This window comes from Pygocentrus nattereri, chromosome 23 (assembly GCF_015220715.1).
Source record: "Pygocentrus nattereri isolate fPygNat1 chromosome 23, fPygNat1.pri, whole genome shotgun sequence".
In the NCBI taxonomy this organism is placed as follows: Eukaryota; Metazoa; Chordata; class Actinopteri; order Characiformes; family Serrasalmidae; genus Pygocentrus; species Pygocentrus nattereri.
In genome coordinates this window covers 33,886,824-33,903,408 of record NC_051233.1, presented here as the reverse complement: position 1 = coordinate 33,903,408, position 16,585 = coordinate 33,886,824, and the positions used below count along the sequence as shown (strand labels likewise).

The 16,585-nt window shown below is 42.5% G+C and overlaps 1 protein-coding gene across 5 annotated transcripts in view; it reads right to left on the bottom strand.

Moving 5' to 3' along the window:
* aifm1 (apoptosis inducing factor mitochondrion associated 1) overlaps positions 1–16,585 on the bottom strand; it is a 35,864-nt gene that overhangs the window by 1,964 nt on the left and 17,315 nt on the right. For 2 of the 5 annotated variants that reach the window (XM_017721876.2, XM_017721877.2), the window contains exons 5-18: positions 15,336–15,443; positions 13,073–13,771; positions 12,863–12,928; positions 10,983–11,137; positions 10,275–10,405; positions 9,790–9,880; positions 9,549–9,633; positions 7,732–7,808; positions 6,232–6,340; positions 4,744–4,851; positions 4,503–4,591; positions 3,186–3,326; positions 2,679–2,821; positions 1,422–1,546 (exon numbers count right to left, since the gene is read on the bottom strand). In XM_017721876.2, the coding sequence (XP_017577365.1) occupies positions 1,422–1,546; positions 2,679–2,821; positions 3,186–3,326; positions 4,503–4,591; positions 4,744–4,851; positions 6,232–6,340; positions 7,732–7,808; positions 9,549–9,633; positions 9,790–9,880; positions 10,275–10,405; positions 10,983–11,137; positions 12,863–12,928; positions 13,073–13,771; positions 15,336–15,443 (2,127 nt within the window). Of the gene's footprint in view, positions 1–1,421; positions 1,547–2,678; positions 2,822–3,185; positions 3,327–4,502; positions 4,592–4,743; positions 4,852–6,231; positions 6,341–7,731; positions 7,809–9,548; positions 9,634–9,789; positions 9,881–10,274; positions 10,406–10,982; positions 11,138–11,418; positions 12,793–12,862; positions 12,929–13,072; positions 13,772–15,335; positions 15,444–16,585 lie in introns of those variants that run through there. The other 3 variants (XM_017721879.2, XM_017721880.2, XM_037533409.1) reach the window with 2 other exon arrangements.

Genomic DNA, 16,585 nt, shown 5'->3' with positions numbered 1-16,585 from the left:
TGTGTGTGTGTGTGAGTGAGTGTGTGAGTGAGTGTGTGAGTGTGTGAGAGTGTGTAAGAGAGTGTGTAAGAGAGTGTGAGAGTGTGTGTGTGAGTGTGTGAGTGAGTGTGTGTGAGAGTGTGTGTGAGAGTGTGTGTGAGAGTGTGTGTGAGAGTGTGAGAGAGTGTGAGAGAGTGTGTGTGTGTGTGGTGTGAGAGTGTGTGAGTGTGTGTCAGTGAGTGTGTGTGAGTGTGTGTGAGAGTGTGTGTGTGGTGTGAGTGTGTGTGTGTGAGAGTGTGAGTGAGTGTGTGTGAGAGTGTGTGAGTGTGAGTGAGTGTGTGTGAGAGTGTGTGTGTGTGAGTGAGTGTGTGTGAGAGTGTGTGTGTGTGTGTGTGTGTGTGTGTGTGTGTGAGAGTGTGAGAGTGTGTGAGAGTGTGTGAGAGTGTGTATGTGTGTGTGTGTGAGTGTGTTACAGTTGCAATTTGCGATTTTTTTTAACTGAGCAATATTTTAGGGATTTGTTTCATTCAGGAATGAAAAGGAAGGAAAATAAAATCAAATTACTGCTATAAAATAAACTAATAAGATTGTCTAAACAGGCTGACATCCAATCAGCTACTCATGACTAAAGCAATAAGCCAGAAGCAGCTGAGCGTTACAGTGATTTTACCACAGGTAAATGTAAGATTAACTGGCACGACGCGGAGAAAAATCACCTCACCGGACATAAAAAATCATCATTATACACAATTTTTCACATAATGTAAGAATAACTTTGGGAATAAACAAGAATTCCACCAAAAAGTATGTTAGAATTTCATAACTTTATATATAATATAGCACACTATACAGGCAGCAGGGAGCCATCTGAGATTCAGCCCGAGTTTAACGCTGCCTCAGGCCGATCTGACCACACCATGGCCGTTTGAAGTGGGCAGGAGATTCAAGCGACGCTCTTCAGTCTTACATTTGAAGTCTTATAGTGAATCATTCAGAAGGCACTTTAGCTCAAGCTTGTGATATTAATGATTGAGCTGTTTAGCGTCAGCTGCTCAGTTTAAACCAGGTTCATCAGTGATCCCCCTGCTCCACCTCAAAAATGATTCCATTATCAGCACAAGCATTTTACTGGACTTAACACAGTAATACAGAACTCAGCTGACTGTGACTGATTTAAACCTTTTTAGGATCCATGCAGCTGTGAAGTCTAAAGGTACTGATTGTACACATCATATACTATTAAAGTGACCTGTGACGGAACTCATAATGACAGCAGCAACATACTGACGCATCACCTTCAGTGTGTGTTCACTGATCCTGTACATGTTTGTGTGTTTAATTTTACTGCAAAGCTAAATAATTTCCTTTATTATTAAACTTGGCTCAGGCTCTCTAAAAGTGTGTGTGTCCGAATACTTTGTGGTGCATATCCGTGTGTGTACCTGATTGCTCAGTCGCTGCCCTGGGTGTGTCCTTGGCAGTAGCTTTGGCGAACACTCCTACAGTTGGGAGACTACTGTCCACTATTCCAATAGCCTCGTATCCCACATCAGGACCGAGATCACTCCTACACACATGGACAGATACATGTCAATCTGTTAAAGTGACCCTTTAGCCAAAAATCCAGTTTACTTCATTTCCCGCCCTCATCCCAGTTGTAGGCGATCAGCCAAAGCATGTTTGGTATCTGATGTTTGCTCCTCTAGCTTTGCAAGTCAGCTACCAAGTAGTGGAAGTTCATCAATTAGCCTAGTGCTAAGTGCACGCCTAAACCATCGCACGCCCACCTCAAACCATGTGGGCTTGGGAAGTAATCTCAAATAGACCTGCTGGTACCAACACGTTTTGGCTGATGAACTACATTTGGGGGAAAACTAAATCAGACTTTTTTCCTCCCAACTCCTGCATTACAAAACAGCACAAGCACTTAATGCCTGGAAAAGCCAGTTAGCCAAAGTGAGTCACTCTCAGCGCTGAAGAAAAGCCAGGAGTGGAGATTCAGATCAAGGACTGAAACACAGAATGCTCATGCAAACAAAATGAAAAAGAGGAAAAAAGCTTGATGAATTCTATTGATCAATTTCATGGCTGTTTTGGATAATTATTACCAAATTGATAAGTCATTGAATCGATTCCAGAGGTTAAAGAACCGGCACTGTGACCGGAAAGTCGCAGGTTCGATCCCCAGAGCCGACAGTCCATGACTGAGGTGTCCTTGAGCAAGACACCCAACCCCCAACTGCTCCCTGGGCACTGCGGATAGGGCTGCCCACCGCTCCGGGCAAGTGTGCTCACTGCCCCCTAGTGTGTGTGTGTGCATGTGGTGTTTCACTGCACGGATGGGTTAAATGCGGAGGTGGAATTTCCCTGTTGTGGGACTAATAAGGGTCACTTAATTAACTTAATCACATAATTACGCTGTTAAGCTTTGGGGAACTGCAGCACTGTCACGAAAAATATACACAATTCTGTAAAGCTCTTTTACAAAAACAACACTATCGCTCTTATTTACATCATTTTGGTTAAGTGATGAGACAAGCTCATGTTTGTGCCCAGGGCTCGCTCATGGTGCGTTTGGGGACATGTGCATGATTGAAGATGGTCCATCACGCACACTACAGCCTACATCACACAAAGCCCTAAAAGACCCCAAAACACAGTTACAGTCCTGTCAATGCACTGGGCCTGCTTGTGCGTACCAGAACATGGACTGGTGCCAGTAGGGTTTTCTGGCCCCGGTCATGTTTTCTCCGGCTAGTCTGCCACTGACTACCGCATGATCGTGATGCTCCACCCTCCTCCGGCCCAGCTTGATGTCATAGAAACACGCTGCATCTCCTGCCTGTGCACACAGTGTCACAGATATAGGGTTACACCACTGAACAACACAGCATATTCCTTCTTTAATGTAATCAGGTCATCAATACGCATGTTCTCATAGGTAACATCATACTTTTGGGGGGGCTTTATTGCAATGTTTGGGGTCCAGGGTCTATATGGGGTCTATATAAATTTCTAGAAAGCTGCTTTTGAAGCAATATCTGTTGTAAAAATAATAAAACTGAAGTGAACTGGGTTAATGGGCTTTTCTGGTGTATTAGCAGGAAAACACTGATCTCCACAGGGCAGCAGACCCTCAGCACTTTGAGGAACATGACGAATGTGCTGTATGCAGATTGGTGGGAAAGGCTGTGAGTCATACTCACCACCCAGATGTTGGAGCGCGCCTGCAGCTCAGCGTTGACCCGAAATCCCCCGAAATCAGAGTCGATCTCCAGCCCGGCCGATTTGGCCAGCTCAACACTGGGCTCCAAACCCACCGCTGCCACGATGTGGTCCGTCTTCACCTGCAGCAAAAACAGAGATACACAGCAGATAAGACACTATACACACACACACACACACACACACACACACACACACACACAGACTATATACGGTCAACGTAATGGTAAATGTAAATGGCTAATACCTGGGAAAATGACCAACAGATATGTGATGCATATTTGAAGCATTTTTACAGGCTGACCATTCAGGACTCAGTTTTTGTGCTGTGGCCATCGCGATGATGAGAAAATGGGGTTTAAAAAAAAATCCCTTTTTTAAAAATAGGATTTAATTATAGCCGAAATAAAACCGACTTCAGATTTGTTTACCGCATGCAGCTGGTGTAAGAGGTGACTTATACCTGATGGATGGGTGGATTTAGTGGATCATCGTTCAGGTGTAGGTGGGTGATTCAACACTATAGGCTGACGTACAGAGCAATAACTCATCTGTACATATTTGTCACCTTTTAGATAGAAATATATCCAGTTATTAAATGTGGTCATTTAGTAATATCAGCTGTTTACGCCGCCCCATTCTCTGCGGTTCTATGTCCACAATGTATGGAGAAACTACAAGAAATGACACAATCGATTTGATATGAATACCTGAGGAAGCAAACAAGCACTTCGAGTTCAGAAAGGTGATATTCAGCACCTGATATTCAGCACCTGAAATTCAGGATGTACTCAGGAAAATAAACGATAAATAAAAACGGTTCACTTGAAATAAATGTGCTAAAATGATTAGAGTATGCAGGGAACAGTGTGCGCCATGAAAGCCAACGTCCTCATCAGCAGAACGGACGGTCATCCAACACAAAGAAATCCATTATTATTTATTACTCTTCATTATTTTGCTGCTTGTGAATTTTTTCGGTCTACAGAAAAGACTGAGATTATAAATGAGAAACAGATTCACACAGCTGACCGGTTCACTCTGCTGCAGTTCAAACGGTTTGAACTGACCGTTTTTACTCAGTTCCTCATGTTTACTACCGTTTACTAGCTTGTAGGCATATTTAATCTTCATCTCTATCAAAATTTTGCCAAAAAAAAAAAAAAGACAAAAATCAAGTGCCAATTTTGACCAATCATAAAAAATAAGGAGGACGATTACAGTGCAGTCCTAGTTCAGATATCAGTGTTTTAAATAACCACTTTCATTCATCTTCCCCGCCACATCCGTACGCTCACCGCTCGGCCGTCCTTCAGCTTGATCTCCAGTTGTCCGTCCTTATAGCTGACGTTCTTCACCACAGCCTCTGCCAGCACCTTCACGCCCTCTGCCAGAGGTCAAAAGGTCAGGAAAGTCAGTCCAGGCCTGCTGTTGTCACTGAGACAACTTTAAACTGCTAAAGCAGCAAAAAAGTAAACTACATATTCAGGAAAACTGACAAACACGTTAAACCGGGCTGGCAAACGTAGCACTTGTCACCTTTCTTGACTTTCTCTGTGGTCCAGTTGCTCAGGTATTCAGGTAGAACCTTGCCCATGTTCCCTCTCTCTGGAAACATCTGGACCACCTCCAGGCCCAGATCAGCAGCTGCAGAGGAAAAGAAGGGAGGGGAGAGATGGAGAGATTCAGCTGCTTCAGAGCAAGTCTTTATACTGGAGTCTCAGAAACCTCAAAATAGATTGCTGAGTCTGTGAAACGGACCTTTATCATAATCATCCGTACCCGATTTTCCAGAAATCTCCCCTGAAAAAGGTTCAAACTTCTCTAGAAGCGCATTTCTTTTTCTTTACGGCTTGTTTGAAGGCTGAGGTAAGAGCCTGGGCGCATTATTAGCATAGCCACCGGAGAACAGAACTACGGTTCCAGCTAAATCAAAGAACACGTGCTTCCTGCTTAAAGGGGAATCCCACCAACTTTCCAAAACGTCGGCATAATTAAATCACTATAACATAATCAAATTTATTCAGGGTGGCTTTGATGTGTAGTACACGATTCTAGAGAAACTCAGAGCCTTAAAAAATGGTCCTTTAAGGGTTCCTTAGTAAAGAGAACGGTTCTATTTAGAGCCATGAATTCTACATAGAACCACTTCATGCTTAAATGGTTCTTTGCAAGGCTTTGAAATGGTTCTTCAGCTTGGTGGAGAAAGTATTGTATATGGTTGTATACAGAACCTTTTTGAAAATGGTTCTAAATAGCACCAGAAAGGGTTCTTGTGTTTGTTTGTAATACTTTTTCAAAAAGGTTCTGTAAGAAGCGGCCAGAACACACTGCCCAGTCAGGACAGGCTGACATCACAGAGGCTCCCAATGGATGTGTGATACATGGGGCAGTCGTGGGCTGGAGGTCAGGGAACCAGCCATGACTGAGGTGTCCTTGAGCAAGACCCCTAACCCCCAACTGCTCCCCGGGCGCTGTGGATAGGGCTGCCCACCGCTCCGGGCGAGTGCGCTCACTGCCCCCTAGTGTGTGTGTTCACTAGTGTGTATGTGGTGCTTCACTTCACGGATGGGCTAAATGCTAAGGTGACCCTAATAAGGGGTTTTTGTGTTTTAATTTACCTAATAAGGGTCACGCAATGCATGCTGGGTGTCGTAGTGTGAGATTGATGATGAATAAAAAAAAAACCAAACGTGAAAACAACAAAATTATAGAATTCATTCCAAACCAATGCGGCTGGATATTATATAGTACTAAAAAACACTGCATAACAAGGTAATCGACTTATTCAACTCCACGTTTTGGCCAGAATGTCCCGTTAAAGCGTTTCTGAGTTCTGGGCGCTGACACACTTCCACAGAGCTTAAAAACAAGCATCTTAGCCTCCCTCCTCATTGCGTTAATGAGGGACACCCACAGTGACTAATCTTTGTCTTGTTTTTTTCTTTTTTGTAAAGCAGCGATCCAGATGCATTGACCTGATTCCAGCCGTTTGACTGACAGCACAGCGATGGTGTTTGGACTCACATCTTCTGCCCAGGGCGCAGGCCAGCTCACTGCCCAGAAAGCCTCCCCCGATGATGGTGATGGACTTCAGCTCGTGTGATACTTTCTCCAGCGCCTTGAAATCCTCAATCTGGGCAAAACAGGAGGAGAAAAAAGTGCAGTAATGTAACACGTTACAAAGGGCTGCTGGGGTAGTTAAGAGCAAAAACATCCCCCTGTGATGTGCAGAAAAAGAAAAGAAGAACATGAGAGTTGGTGTTGGACGCTTTGATGCCTTAGTGACGCGTGAATGAAAGGAAAAAATTAATTAATTAATAAATAAATAAATAAATAAATAAATAACAGAAACGCTGTCAGAGCTCATAGAGTGGCACGTGGCTCATACAGGAGATGAGACAGACAGTGCCCTCTAGAGGTTATAATAAACACAGACAGAGCAAATCAGCTCCAAGTATCAACAGCGAGCTTCATATGCAAAAGTTTGGGTGCCCTTGGTCAAGTGACGTGGTTGTCCTCGACAGTGAACACAAGTCTGCACTTTCTAATACGCAGTTACTGGTTATTTAACATATTGGATCAAAACTAAAATAAAAATGTGGCCTGTGTTGATGTTTTTTCAATGTGTTAAATCCAGTGAATAAACAGTACCTGTGTGTTAAAGTGTGCAGAAGTGTGCTCACTGTCGAGCAGTGGTGTCCAAACTTTTTGCAGATCGTACCATATCAAAATACCCGAGGGCCCAAATATCATTCGCAATGAGTTTTCAAAAGATGGGCGCACAGAATCGGAGCTTTCGCTGAGCTGCCGTGTTTCCTCACTACATAAAAGAGGCTTGAGGCTTCATGTATTGTTGGATGGTTCATTCAGAAGTTTGGATCAATAAATACTTCAGTTGTTCAAGAGCGACAACCCAACATGCCTGATGGGATTTGGTTTGATAAAAACTTGACAATTTCGCCAAAATCACCAGGTTTCAGTGCTTAGTTTGGGCTTTATGTCTGACGTCTTGACTACATTTCATTCAGTGATTAAAGCTGCAGGTCTGCTCAGCTGCCACCATGTGGTGAATGGAAAAACTGCAACAGAAGTTTGTGTTTTTGTTCATATTTTTTAGCCTATACTAGGAAATCAGCACAAAGTGAGACGAATTTAGAGCTGGTCAAATGAAGAAACTGTTGTGGGTTTGATTGAAGGTGATTTGATTTTGTTGAAAAGACCAAATGGCTCTTCTTTACATTTGGCTTGCGACTTCTGGGGTGGGCAAACTGGCAATATGCCCTAGTAGATTAATTGCATGATGATATGAATTTCTGAGAACAACAGTCGTATCATCAGTACTTCAAGAAAAAATAAACTGTATGGACCATAAAAATAGACGTGAGAACATCTCAGTGTAATGTTCTCAATCATAACTTCTACCAATGCACTTCAGCCTGACTGCATACTTCAGTGCAGTTCCATGCGTGTGTGTGTGTGTGTGTGTGTGTGTGTGTGTGTGTGTGTGTGTGTGTGTGTGTACACCTTTCTGAACAGCGTTGTTCTCTTCGCAACTTCCTCACTGGCTCTCTCAATGACCTGAAGATTCCTCGGGATGCCACCTGTATGAGTGTTTGTAAATATGAATATATCTATTTATACACACAATATATGGCCAAAGGTTACTGGACCCCTGCTTACCTAACGATTCTTCCAAAATCAAGAGTTTTAAGCAGGACTTTGACCCCCTTTACTGCAGCAACAGCCTCTACTTTACTGAGAAAGCTTTACACTAGATGGTGGGCCGTTGCTGTGAGGATTTGATTGCATTCAGACATAAGAGCATTAGTGAGGTCAGTTCTGGATCACTCCAACACATCCTAAAGGTACTGGATAGAGGTCCATCAGTCCTCTAGCTCAAGCTTGACACTGACCTCAGGCTCATGTACAGCCACCTGTTTTATTGTCAGTGGCTTTCTATGAAGTGTATTTAATTCTGTGTGCACTGTGACAGCTGTGAGTGGCCTTCACTAACGAGGGTGTCCACAAACCTTTGGACATACTGTGTATATACACACACATCACTGTCAGAACAAAACCTCATATCTACACTGTTATTTATTATTTTAAACATACTTTTGAAACAATGTCCCTTTTCACACGGTCAACTCTCCTGTAACATTAGAGTTTTTAAAAGGTTTTTATTCTAAGATTTATTTACATATACATGCTGTCAAAATAAAACCTCGTATTTCCATCTTCTGTCGTTTTTCAGTTTTTGACATTATTTGAAAGTTGAAATTTGGTCCTTTACAATGTGTGTAAATTTCATGACGAATGAACCAAAAGAAATGAGCCGTAATTACTGGAGAAAAAACTCTGGTTCCATTGACTTTGTGTCTCCTTTTTCATCTTTTTAGTGATTTAAAAAACAGATGCTGCTGTTCACACTGTGCCAAAAATGTCAGGACAAACAGACAGACATCAGAAAAGGTACAGAATAACTCTAATCTCATTAACTGCTACTGAAAGTTAAGACTTCTCCTGTAAATGTGCTTCTTTGGAGACACAAGTCTTTGTTCCAAAAATATATATGATAATGTACATATAGCAACACAATTCAGCACGAATAACTGCATTTTCTTATATTATCATTGATCACATTCGTCTTAAACACTCAAATCTGACCCTAATTTTTTCCTTCCCAATGCCAGTTGGTGTATATATATATATATATATATATATATATATATATATATATATATATATATACATACACACACACACACACACAATTCTCCGACAAGCACTGTCCAGTGCAGCCTGCTAAAGGGCGTCCTCCAGTGCTGATGTTACTGATACTGAAGGCATCAGTGCTGAACTCTGCTTGTAGATGAACCTCTTACTTTGGTGATCAACATATTCATGACATGGTTTTATGAGGAGAGCTTTTAGCTCACAGTTCAAAAGCTGTATTTCGCTGTTGTCGGATTAAAACCTCGTATCTCCAAAACGTTAACTTGACAGAAGAAGGAAAAAACATACTTTACTTTTAATCAATGGAACCAGACGTCTGTACAAGTCATTATGGGTCGTTTCTTTTTCTCCATTCACCATGAAATGTACACAAAGTTGAAAAGACAACAGGTATTATCTAATTATCTAATTATGTCAAAAACTGAAAAACGAGGTTTTTTCTGACAGCAGCAAGTTGAATGAAATGACCATGTAACCAACAGGGATTCAGAGAGAAACTAGGTCTCGAGGGCTTGGAGTCAAATTAGGCTTTGTGCTATTAATTCATTGGTAACTTTGACACCACTAATAAACACACAGACAGGGCTGTGGACGTTTCTTTTTACCTGTGGCGATGAGGCACTTGTCATAGGAGATCTCTGCACCGTCACTCAGCTTAACCTTATTACCCCTGACATCCATATGCACCACCTAGAGAACAAGCACAAACACACACAGTAACCAACACATCCCCACACAGCATTTGTGCTGAGTTTAATACTTTTTAGACTTTATCCGAAGGGTCAGATCCTGGCCTGAGGGAACAGAAGCAGCAAACTGAGAAAGAGCTGAGGTCAGCGCTTTCACCTTCTTGCCAGTCAGCACAGCCACGCCTCCATTCTCCACCGATTCCAGCTCCATGGGGCTCACATAGAACGAGGAAGGCTGGAAATAAATACTAAAACACAAACACAGACATGTGTGTACTTAAAAACCTCTTCAACATCCATAACATTACATCCACTGACCTTTAGACCTTAGTACATTTCTAAACATCAGTGTATGAATGCTGTACCACTGGCTAGGGAGGCTAAACTGCCCCACTGACCCAAATTCTGTGACTAGATTACTCAGCTCACAGAACTGAATCCCCCCTTAAGCATAAACAGTTAGAAATTTTTAATAAAATGCTGATCTTCAGATTCCCACTTTGCACATAACAGAAATGTGTTCTATTTTTTTGGGGGGGAAATGAACCTTCAGTAACTAAAATAAATAAATCCAAAATTTACATTGCAAATTAAAAAACTGGCTTTTTCCGATTTCAAGGACATTTATTAATTCAAACACACCTCCTCTCCTTGCCATTCCACTGCTTGAAGCGTAGCGTTTCTGTGACGGCGGGATCATCAGAGAACCAAAGCTCTTTAGAGAGAGGAGGCCTCATGTATGGCAGGTCTGCTTCATCAGTAACTATCAGCACCTGCAGATAAAGCAAGACCTGACGTTCCAAATGTATTTTGTCTAAAAGCAGATCTGCAAAAAAGCTCAATATGCAAAAAATATGAGTGGAGTTCCACAAGGCTCTACTCTTGACCCTCTACATTTCCTATAATTATACATGGCATCAATCGGTACAGTGAATGTTAGAACCTGTATGAATTGCTTTTGACTATGGACCATAACTGGCTTTATTGAGCTTTCTCAGCCGTCTCACTTTATTTGGAAAGTCCACTGTAGTCCCCTATATGTTCTCTACTGATAATCAGATTGTTAACAAACTCCGTTCTAAACAGTGGGTTAGGATTCAATCCAGGCTTAGGCCTGGGTTTAGGCTTTGTGTTGAGTTTAAAATTGGGGTCAGGATTAGATACAGGTAGAGTTAAAGGAAATTCTAGTCAATTAAGTAGATATTTAGTTGAATGTAACTTGAAAGTAAATTAAGAATCAAAGCATCTACAGGGGATTATCTAAATAAGGTGTCACCAAGCCAATTTATTATAAAATCAATGTACTTTTGTTTTGTTTATTAATGGACAGTGAACTTGAGAGTTGCTCACCCTGGCGCCCGGGTCGCGGGCACGAATGGACCTAGCAGCTGCAAAAGAAGCCGTGCCTCCACCAATCAGGAGGTAGGGGGCATGTGCAGGGACCTCAGAGACAGCAGGTGTGGGTTCTACGGGGGCAGCCGTGGAAGCAGGGGCAGGTTCAGAAGCTAAAGAAAAATTAAACAAAGTTTCAGAGGGTAAACCAGTACACAACTGGTCAGGTGACTTTACATAAGGACGCAGGTTGTGTTGTCTGAAACAATGATCAACTGTCCTATCAAGATCAGCCATCTGCAACAGAAAGATGTGTGGGGGGGAGAAAGGGGATGTCACGTCAGGAAAACTGGAATTCGGGAAGAGCCCTGGAAATCCCATGTGTGAGTTCATAGCGTTAACAATTATCTTTACAATTATCACACATTTCATCAAAAGTGAACTTGAAACCTACCAAGAGTACCAAACCAGGTGTGAGCGCTTAGAATTAGCTTTAGCATTACACGTCACACTTGTACACCACAAATAAGCTGAAAAGGAACAAAATAGCAGTCACATTGGCACAGGGGCTGGAGCACAATAGGATAGGACAGGTTACAAGACCAACAGAAACTGTGAGATAACAACAATCTGCACCCAGGAATAATAAGTAAATAAAAACATGAATAGCTCAATGGAGAATATACAGTAGTGCTTGAAGGTTTGTGACCCTTTAAGAAATGTCTAGGTTTCTGTATCTCACACACGTCCTAACAGTAAATAAAGAGAACCAAATTAAACAAATGGAAAACTATCCAATCTTACAGATCTGTGAGGGGCAAAAGCAACTGAACCTTTGCTCTCAGTGTCTGGCGTGACCTGCTTGTGCAGCAGTAACTGTTCATCAGTCCTGCACATCAGCTTGGTGGATACAAAACAGCTTCCACTCTGTGATGTTTGTGGGTTTCCCGTCATAAACTGCTGCCTGCGGTCCGTCCACAGCACCTCTTCAGGATTAAGGTCAGGACTTTAGCTCCAAAACATTAACTTCATTCTTCTTTAGCCATTCTTTGGTAGAACGACTTGTGTGCTTGGAATCGTCGTCTTGCTGCTTGACCCACTTTCTCTTGAGTTTCAGCTCACGGACAGATGTCCTGACATTTTCCTGTAACATTTGCTGGTATAATTCAGAGTTTATTACATCATTGATGATGGCAAACCGTCCTGGCCCAGACACAGTAAAACAGGCCAAACCTTGATACTACCACCACTGTGCTTCACAAATGGGACAAGGTTTTTACACAACCTGTCCGACTGTGGATTGGTGGAGTCCAAACTCTTTAGAGATGGTTTTGTAACCTGTTCTTGCCTGATGAGCATCAACAACTCTTCTTCTGATGTCCAGAGAAATCGCCTTTGTTCGTACCATGATACACTTCCACAAATGTGTTGTGAAGATCAGATTGTGAAAGATCCCTGTTCTTTAAACAGAGCAGTCACACCTGATTGCCATCCCATTTATTGAAAACACCTGACTTCAATTTCACCTTCAAATTATCTGCCAATCCTAAAGGTTCACAAACTTTTGCCATTTACCCGACCTGTAGCACTGGATCATTTCCCTCAATTAATACATGGTCAAGTCTAATATGTTTTGTCTTATATGATTCATTTGGTTGGTTTAATTTGGTGTGAAAATGAAGTTTGTAATGAAATTTTTTAATTTAAGCAGAAATATAGAAAATTAAACAGTTCACAAACTTTCAAGCACCGCTGAACGTTGCAGTTCCGCTTTGAATAACTCAATGAAATGTGAAGCTACAAATTCAAGTAACTGTGTATTGTAAAGCATTAGCGGTATCGTTATGGGTATGTGTAAAATCATATCGGTTCCCATCCAGTTGAAACTGGACTCTTACCACTGTTGGTTACAGGTGGAGTCTCAGGCACGCTTTCACTTTCTACCATGGCTGCAGGAGGAGGTTCTGTTGATCCCCCCCCCCCAACGCAAAAGCATAGGGAAATGATTAACCACAATGCAAGGAAAAAAATGAACAAAAAGAGGTCCTTCAGTTTGGACTAAAATACATTTACATTGTCGGGTCTCCATGCAGATGCATCAGGCTTACCAGCAGATACTGCTTCGGCTACAAGAACAACAGGTTTCATTACACCTTCGGGCTCGGGCGCTTCCGAAATCACTTCCGGGACCACTTCGGGCTCGGGCACTTCCAAAACCACTTTGGGCTCAGGAATTTCCAGGGCCAGTTCAGGCTCAGGTGCTTCCAAAACCACTTCGGGCTCGGGCATTTCCGGGGCCATTTCGGGCTCGGGCGCTTCCGAAACCACTTCGGGCTTGGGAGCTTCCGAAACCACTTCGGGCTCAGGCATTTCCGGGGCCATTTCGGGCTCGGGCGCTTCCGAAACCACTTCAGGCTCGGGAGCTTCCGAAACCACTTCGGGCTCGGGCATTTCCGGGGCCACTTCGGGCTCAGGTGCTTCTGGAACAACTTCAGGCTCGGGTGTTTCCGGGGCCACTTCAGGCTCAGGCACTTCCGGGACCACTTCGGGGACGATCACTTCCGGAGCAGCTTCAGGTATGTGGGCTTCCAGGACCACGTCAGGTGTAGCTACTTCCAGAGCTGTTTCAGGTGCGGCCGTTACTTCTTCCACTACAGGTTCTGTTATGCATGGCTCAGAAACAGGGGGCTCTGGGACAGATGCTGGAGCAGAAGCTCCGATAATAGGCTCAGGGACAGGATCTAGAACAGGTGCCTCTTGAACAGATTCGGCTTCTGGAGGTTCCAAGATAACTTCAGAAACAGGTTCTAATTGCAAACATGGAGCATACACAAGAAAGACAGTGATTTCCTGGGGAGCAGCATCAAAATACCACTCATCACTCTCAAACAATGCTAGTAGACTAGATACTTCAGGGACTGATATCAGAACTGCTGCAGGTTGTTAGCTTGACAAATTGTATAATGCCAGGTCACCAAAAAACATAACAGAAAATATATTGTTACAAATCTTAAAACGATGAGTCTTGTTCTTTGTGAATTCCACTGCATCTTGCAATTCTCCTGTTCCTCAATGAGCAGATCTTCAGATGCAATGGCAGCTGCTTCTTTAATTTCATAATTTGACAGAAATTGTTATCTTCATACCAACAAATCTCTTTTCAAAGACTTGTTTCTTTTTCCTTTATCGGCTGTTGGACTACAACAAATCACTTGTACATTCCAAAGCGTCTATCACAACATTGTAGGAACCAACAAATCTTCTTTGCCATATTTCTTTCTTGCCACTCTCAGCAAGAGCAGATGTAACAGGTTCTTCTGTAGTTCCTAAGTGTGTGTGTGTTCCAAGGGCAGTGCAGTTAGCACTTATCAAGACATTCAACAACAGGAATGTAAATAACCTCCAAACAATTCTCGTTCCAGTGTTTGAAATCTTCACTTGAGTGTCCAATACAAAAGGCACAAAGATCAATCCAACAGCCTAAAAGGTTTAAAACAAGCTTGTAAAAAATAAGAACAACCAAATCACAGCAGAGCAGACAAGTCCCAAACTACACAAAGACAAAAATACATTTCCAGAGCACATTCTGTGGTTAGTGAGAGACGAGGGAAAGGTGTGGTGTTATTCACATGAACTTTCACCAAGAAAAGTTTGACCGTGTGAAAGAATGTGTGACGGAAAAGACGGGAGGAGAGAATCCATGTCAGGAGGCGATGAGAACCAAGGCAAGTCTAAGGACAACAAGGAAACGTCGGGGGAACATCACCTCAGACCAACCTTCATGACGGATGTGGACAAATCTGTCCAAATCCAGCCTGAACACTTTCCAAAACATACTTTTACATTTGAACGTGTCAAAACGCAAAGAAAGGAAATATACTTACAATTAAATAACAATACAAAGTCAGTTGGGTGAGGTGCGTCGATGGAGATGTGGAAGACCAAAAAAAAGGTCTTCCACATGACAATGACGACTGCTTACACGCTCACAACAAAGGGTAAAGATGAACAGCTCACAGACAGCAGACACTGCACAAGATGAAGGCGCACAGATGGCGAATAGCATGGTGCAGAGCTCAGAATGTAGAAGACTCCGGAACGGAAAAGTGATCGCCGCATGCAACATGCAGTGCCCTCTGAATCATGCATGGGGTCTGGAGACAAAACAGCTTCTACTACCTTAATTTTAGACAAACCAACAGTGGTTCATGAATGTGGAATGTTTGGTGGGCACAGTTTAAAGGGGTGGGACAAAGGCCAGGTCTCAAATCACTCACTCATTTCCAAAACAGCAGCATACGCAATACTGAGCTCTCTAGGAAATACCAAGCGTTTGAGTCAGGGCCGTTGTGGATTATGCATCTATATAACCTGATGGTACTTCTGCTGCAACCTCTGCAGTCACACTAGGGGGCGCTGGTTCCTCTACCACAGGCTGAGTGGCACTCTCCACATCTCCTGCACCCTGATCAGTTAGCTCTTCATGATGAAAGATCACACTCATAGTTAAAATGGCAAGAAGTAAGACAGTCGGAAGCCCAAACCACAGTTAACAGTTTGACATACTTTCTTTAATCCCAACAGGATTCATTCCTGAGCTTTTGCACAACTATTTGATTACACTGAAACCTGTCCATCCACACACACACACACACACACACACACACACACATTATATATATATATATATATTTTGCTGTGGCAAAAATCTGATATACCAAAATCTTGGCCGCACTATTGCCCACTACACTGTTGTACTTTCTTTCATACGCATGTACTGTAACCAGTTCCATGATAGCAAACTGTTCACCACATACATTCTGGGCTGAATTTACAGCTACACTTCACAAAAAAATACATACTGCAATGTCAAGGTAAGCAAAGACCAGCCTTCATACACAGAAGTAAGACAAGCACAGTTAGAATGACGACATTTCTAATGGGACAGACATCTAATACACCCATGTTATTAGGACACCGGTTGCATCACATGACACAACTGAATGCTAAAAGGAAAGAATCATAATAATGTCATAATAACACTGAGGCCACACTATGGTAACATAGCCGAGGGCAGAAAGGCTAGAAGAGTTTTACCACTTTAAAAGTGTTAAAGAACTTGGTTAAAGTATTTGGTTACAGGGCCAATCAGGAATCAGGAATGTACAAGTTTGATAACTTGTACATCGGCATCAACAAATTTACTGGTGATAAACTAAGAAAAAATAATTGATAGAATCACTACTTTTATTATTTAATAGCATGGATTTTTACAGTAATATATGCATCCCGTTTATCCATTACAGTTTCCATTTGCTGCAGAGGGCAACAGTTTCACAGACACGAGAAAAAGCAAAGCCTTGAATTCCAAACCGGCGCCTGTTTTGTAGAGTTCCAGCTACGAGTCGCTGTCGAGTCGCACTAAAGGAAAGATTCCTGTTTTATCATCAATGTTGCCCAATGAATACGTTCTCCTCTCATTTTAAGGCCCATATCCTGCATCTTTACAGCATTTCGTTTTTCTACAAGGGTTGTTTGACAAAGAAATTGGTTCTATACAGAACCATGAACACTTTGCACAATTAAAGGGTTCTTCACATCATGAAAGCGTTCTTCAGACT